The 6,492-nt window shown below is 54.4% G+C and overlaps 1 protein-coding gene across 2 annotated transcripts; it reads left to right on the forward strand.

The window, feature by feature from the left end:
• Nucleotides 1–387: 387 nt before the first annotated feature.
• Nucleotides 388–5,890, forward strand: CIB3 (calcium and integrin binding family member 3; the record flags this gene model as incomplete). 2 transcript variants are annotated; one of them, XM_080813443.1, is made up of 6 exons in its annotated part: nucleotides 388–438; nucleotides 654–688; nucleotides 2,376–2,487; nucleotides 3,445–3,592; nucleotides 4,487–4,682; nucleotides 5,869–5,890. In XM_080813443.1, 6 exons carry the CDS (start codon nucleotides 388–390, stop codon nucleotides 5,888–5,890), a joined length of 564 nt encoding a protein of 187 aa, XP_080669569.1. The 2 variants fall into 2 exon arrangements, with proteins under 2 accessions (XP_080669569.1, XP_080669570.1); XM_080813444.1 differs by lacking the exons at nucleotides 654–688; nucleotides 2,376–2,487.
• Nucleotides 5,891–6,492: the final 602 nt, after the last annotated feature.

A 6,492-nucleotide genomic window follows, 5' to 3' on the forward strand; every position in this document is an offset into this window, starting at 1 on the left:
GTGACGTGTCTAAGGCACAAAGCTAGTGGGTGGAGAGCTGGTATTTGAGCTGGGATCTGCTTGCTGGCTCTCCATCACCCTGCCTGCCTCTGGAAGGGGTCCCATAGCCCCAGCCTCACCCAGTCATGGCAGATGTGGTCTGCTGTTCTGGGACTTCCTGCAGTCCTTTTTGTCCTGGTAGCCATGAACGTACTCGGGCTGTTGCCCAGAGACCTCAGCTGTAACTTGATCTCACCAGGCTGGGGGTAACAGGGCGGGTGGGCAGGTGACGCCAAGGCAGGGAGATTTGCCCAGACACTGGTGTGCAGCCGCCTGGAAGCCTGTGTGGTCCTGAGAACACTGGAGGTTTCGGGAGCTTGTCTCAGAGTCCTGGCAGTGGTCTTCACCATGGGCAACAAGCAGACAGTCTTCACTCATGAGCAGCTGGAAGCGTATCAGGTAGGGGTGATGGGCTGGGCCCTCAGGCGGTTAGGCAGCCTTGACTTCCTGGCCTGAGAAGTGGGGACAGCATCATTTGTCCTGGGTGTGCAGCCAACAAGCATTCCTGGTGCAGCTCTGTGTGCAGCAACAGGCAGAAATGGCCGTGCAGTGGGAGGGGGAGGAAGGTGGCCTCCGAAGCAGGCTCTGGGCCAAGCCAACATCTCTCTCTGCAGGACTGCACCTTCTTCACAAGAAAGGAAATCATGAGGTTAGTCTGGGGAGAAAGGGAGGAAGACCTGGCAACAACTTTCTCTCCTTCGCTGTTGTCAACTGTTTACAGTTGACCAGGACTGAGTGCCCCTTGGTGGTTAAAACACAAAGGGAGGGATTGCGGCCATGGTCAGTGGATAGAGGCAGAGATGGGGATGCTGAGAAGTCACATCTTGTCACATCGTCACTGTCTCTAGGTTGATTAGCTTGGGGTTTCTCCCAAGGGATGTGCGGAGCCATGGATAGTATGTGAGCAGGGGTTGGGGGTGGGTGGGTGGGAAGGACAGATCAGCATGTTAGAAAGGTCCCCCCTGAGGCCAGTGTGAGGAGGCTGGGACTGGAGGTTGGGCACCTGGGGGCAGAGGCTAGAATCAGCTCTGGGTTGCGGGGGTGGCATCCAGGTAAGGGTGCGGGTAGGCAGTCTTTGGCCGCTGAAGATTGCTGGCATGAGCTAGAGAGGCATAGATGGGTATCCCACGTTACTGCTCAGTGCCCATGCAGCCATTGTCCAGAGGCCCCGACCCATGAACTTGGAGCTGTGAAACCCAAGCTGGCCGGGGTTCAGATACAGAGTGATAGGGGCCAAGGCCCCAATTGTGTGGGCATGGAATATCCATTATTGATGGGCACACCTTTCACCAGTGAGCCCCATTGTCTGGGTGAGGACAGCTCATAGGGTCACCCTGGCCATCACGATCAGATTACCGATGGGGAAACTGAGGCTTGGGCAGGGGAGGCTGACCCCAGCTCTGCAGATGGGCAGAGCTCCAAGGAGTTAGAGGGCTGACATTTCGTCCGCCCAAGCTTCTTGTTTATCAGCAGAATAACTCAAGCTCAGAGGGGAAGAGGAAAATGTTCACAGCCATGCAGAAGCCCAGACCCAGGCTGTTCCCTGAGGGGGCCCGGACAGGGACCTGGGTGGTCAGGACTGAAATTCCAGATACCTCCTCCTCGAGTTCCTAGCCATCATATGACCCAGGGGCTCCCATCTTCCTCAGAATCAACCCTTAGCAGCTTGGGGACCTCTGACTCACCAAGGATAGTCTCGCCAAGGCTGCTGCTTTTCATGCCCCCAGTGAAGATAGGGTGACAGCAGTTGAGGACATTGGAGTGGAGAGCTGGCCTCACCATCTAGGTGGTGTCGGTGGCATTTGGTATTTTGCAACATGTCTTGCATGCATTAAAAAAACCCTGAATATTGGCCTTTTGTCTCTGCTCTGGTCCAGTTAAGGAATGCTCGCATTATGGGGTGAGAGAAGGAAAATGTGAGAATGCGGGGTCTCTAGAGCCAGAGGCCAAAAATGTGATGATACTCAGAGATTCAGAGATTCCCTCCGACTCTCTGAATTTTGATGTGAAACGATCTCACCTTAAGCACACTCCCTTTCGCCATCCCCACCTGCGTGGTCAGCTCCTACTCATTCTTCAAAGCCCAGTATCAATGTCCCCACTGAGTTTCCCCCAGTTCTGGGGCCCTCTCCACTATGGCCCTGTCCCCAGAGGGTAGATGTGCCTGTGTTTGGCTCTGTGTGCTTGAGGACTGGGCCCAGAGCTGATGACTCTTGGGGACCCACGATCCTTCAATCCTCCCGTGTGGAGTGAGCAGTGGCAAGAATGAGAGAAAGGAGACAAGTCCTCCCCATGCCATCTCCCAGCTCTGCCCGGTGTTTCCCTCCCCGCACCAGGCTCTTCTATCGCTACCAGGACCTGGCTCCCCAGCTTGTTCCCCTCGACTATACCAGAAGCCCTGACGTGAAGGTGCCCTACGAGCTCATCGGCAGCATGCCCGAGCTGAAGGTATCCTCGGGCCACGGGGCAGGCAGGGAAAAAAAAAGTAAGGATATCTGCTGGGGCATTCCTATGAAGTGGATGCATTTTACAGATGTAAGAAGTGAGGTTCAGAGAGGTTAAGAAACTTGGTCATGGTCACACAGCTAGGATGTGACAGAGACAGGATTCAGACCAGGGGTCGTTGGAACGATGGGATGAGATAATGCTGGTGAAGGGCTTGGCACGGGGTCTACGGCATGGCAAGTAGTCAGGGAAGGTGAGTTCTGCTTTTCATAACAAGAGCCACTAAAAAGGCAGGTCCTTCTCAGCTGGATGTTTGTCACATAGTTTGTGTTGCCGAAGGGGATTTGTGGGGTGAGTGACTGAGTAGAGATGATTTTATCGCAAGGGACAGAGACCTCATTGGAGAGGGACAAAATGTATTGGAACACAGGAGGAGAAACTCCAGGGGACGGAGCTAGCACCAGGTCCGGCTGGAACCAGGGTTTCTGAGGGTGTGCTCAGGAGTCTCCCTCCATCTCTCAGCTTCCCCCAGGAAGGGGCTTTATTAGCCTCAGGCAGCCTGTCTGCCTGAGGTGGTGAAGGGAAGCCCTGGTGGTCCCAGATCCCTCCTGCCAGTTCGGCAACCACCGGAAACCAGGTCCCTCCAGCTCCATCTTCCAGGGCAGCCTCTGATTGGCCAGTTTGAGTCACGCTACCTACCCCAGAACCAATCATGGTTGCCAATGGTAGCGCTGTCTGATTGGCCTCAACCAGGTCACGTGGTTCCATCTGGAGCCACAAGTGGGGTCAAGGCCGCTCAGACCACAGGTCCAGAGCGAGGAGTTGCCTCAAGGCCATGGGCCGGAGGAAGTTTGAAGGTGGGGGGTACTTGAAGCTTTCAGGAAGGCGGGTGCTGAGAGCGTTTCCATAGGGAGCGCGGAGTCCCGGGTCAGGGATGGCCTCCCTGCTTCCTGCCCCCAGGACAACCCGTTCCGCCAGAGGATTGCCCAGGTGTTCTCTGAGGACGGGGACGGGCACATGACCTTGGACAACTTCCTGGACATGTTTTCCGTGATGAGCGAAATGGCTCCCCGCGACCTCAAAGCCTACTATGCTTTTAAAATTTATGGTGCGTGCAGGGTGCGGGGGTCGGGGAGCGTGGGAGTGGGGTGGGGAGTGGGAACTAGACCTGGCCTGGGGCCAGGGGCTGCGCTGCCATCACTGATGTCTCCCCGGGGGTTTCGAGGCCCTGTGTGGCCCTGTCCTGCCCACCACTTGGTACTTGCTCTCCTCACCCCTTTACTTACTCCTTTCCAGCCACACTGGCCTTCCTTTTCCTCCAGCACTCCAAACTCTTCCTCCCTCTGGGCCTCTGCGTCTGCTGTTCCCTCTGCCTGTCAACACCTTTTCCTTGACTCCTGCTCACCTTGAAGTCTAGGTCAAAAGCAGTTCCACCCTCAATCACTCTCCACCCCACATCCTAGTTCCCTCCCAGCACGGAGCAGTGCTGCTTAATTTCTGTTCGTAATCTGTTCATTTCTTATGGATTTCTCTCTGATGAGACCCAAGGGCAGCAACAGTGTCTGTTATCTTCCCCATCGGTCTCTCATGCCTGGCAAAAAGTAGGTGCTCAATAAATACTTGTTGACTGACCAAATGAATGGTAATTTATCACAGCGCCTGGAACATAGTAGGTGCTCACTAAAAACCTGTCGAATTAACAAAACTTTATCACAGTGCCTGGATCATAATAGGCACTCTCTAAATCCTTATTGAGTGAGTAGATGAAAAACAGTCGCATATCCCTGGCACATAGTAGGAGCTCAATAAATACGTGGAGAGTGAATGAATGACCTCCCACCAGGACTCTGCTCAATTCCAAAGCAAGACCCAGCTATTATCGCAGGGTCTTGGGTTCTCTCCAGTGCCTCAGTTTGCTCCTCTGTAACATGGGGTCAAGAGGCCCAACCTGCCTGTCCCCAGCTGTGCCCCAACTCCATATCCCCTCCATCCCACTGCACAGACTTTAACAATGATGGCTACATCTGTGCGTGGGACCTGGAGCAGACTGTGACCAAGCTGACGCGGGGGGAGCTGAGTGCTGAGGAGGTGAGCCTGGTGTGTGAGAAGGTGCTAGATGAGGCTGATGGCGACCACGATGGGCGGCTGTCCTTGGAAGACTTCCAGAACATGATCCTGCGGGCACCCGACTTCCTCAGGTGTGACACTCCTTGCCACTTTGCATGTCTGAGAGGGGCTCCTACAGAACTAGTTCACAGACTCCATTTGTGAAAGTTCCTCTGTTCATTCATTTGTGACCTTGGAGAACTTTCCCAGCCTTCCTGGCCTCAGTCCCTGCATCTTTAAAATGGGGATAATTGGGGACACTGTGGGTAACGCCCTGTGGGTGGATGCAGCTTCGGGTGAATGCAACATGGCTGGTCTTCAGCTCTCTCTTACCTGAACATTTGGCAGTGAACAGAGTGTACAACTGTACTGGGCAGTCCTGGAGAGAATCAGAGCCCCCATCGTAGGGCTGATAACCAGTTAATACAGGGGATGGCCAGCCACCTGTTTTTGTACCTCCCGTAAGCAAAGAATGATTTTTATGTTTCTTAAATGGTGGGGGAAAGATTAAATAGACTAATAGTGCTCTGTGACTCATGAAATGGATATGAAATTCAAATTTCCGTGTCCAGCAGTGGTTTATTGGCACACAGCCAGGCCTGCTTGTACTTGGATTGGCCATGGTTGCTTTCGAGCTACAAGGCCCAGCTGAGTCCTTCCACGAAGCTGGAAATACCAACCATTTGGCTCTTTATGGGAAAAGTTGGCCGATCCCTGAGTTAGTACATGGGAAGACTTTACAGCAGGGTTGGCACACAGTAGATGCTCAGTATCTGTGTTCTGGGGTTGCGGTCGTGGCTATTACTATGTGTCCTGACATGCACAGAGGGCACCCCCCACCTGGAGAAGCCCGGCTGGTCTCTTAGCAGACAGAGACACGAATAATGACAACTGAATGAACCCTATGGAAGACAGCATCTCTGTGTGACAGTGCCCTGTGCATTTGCCCCCTTGGCCCTCATTATAGCCCCAAGCAGAGGGATGGCTATTATCCCCATTTTACAGAGAAGTAAACTGAAGCCCAGGAAGGGGTAACCACTCACTCAGAGTCCCACAGCAAGTCTGCAGCGGAGTCAGAATGTCAACTCCCGTCCAAAGAGGTGTGCTTCCCACCCCTGTGGGGGCCGAGGGGGGCCACAGCCTGGGGTTCTTGAGGGGATCCATCTCCTGCTGTGGTTCCTGGCCTCAGGGAATCCCTGTGGGAGAGTTCGTGGGGGGGGGACGAAGGAGGGCCACCTTCTCTGCCTGATGACTGACTCTCCTTCTTTTTGCACCCAGCACCTTCCACATCCGCATCTGAGCGCACCATGGAGGAGAAGCCGGGTCAGAGGAGGACGGGGTGACCCCTCACTCCATGGTGGAATCCGGTCTCCCTGGGTTCCAGGAATAAACACACATCATTGAGTCACATCTGCTTGGAGGACACGTGTTTCACCTTAAACCTGCCGGATGGGAGACAGGAAGCCTGGGTTCTCACCTCTGCCCTCACTGTGTGACCGTGGGTGTGGCTGTGCCCTCTGAACCCTGATCTCCCCATTCATACTAGGGAGTGGCTGACTTCTAGATCTGTGTCCACCGTGAGGGCTGGAGGTGCACTGGTGGCTGTGAGTTTTGGGGGGCAGAGACCAGATGTGGAGATCACGCCCATGGGATCTCACCCCCAGGCCTCCCAAGGCTGAACCCTGCCTCCAACCTCTCAAGTCTCCTCTTTCCTCCCAATCCTTGAGCTTCTCAAAGGGACCAAAGCTTTAACTCTGTGCTCATTCATTAGAACAGCCAGAGGAGGCCTCTGGGGGAGGTGGCAGCAATGTCATTCACTGAGGCTGGCACTGTACTTTACAGTTTACGAAGCACGTGTCTCTCTGCCATTGCATTGGCTGCCTGTGGCATCCCGATGGGGTT

The sequence above is a fragment of the Martes martes genome (assembly GCF_963455335.1).
Source record: "Martes martes genome assembly, chromosome: 1".
Lineage (NCBI taxonomy): Eukaryota > Metazoa > Chordata > Mammalia > Carnivora > Mustelidae > Martes > Martes martes.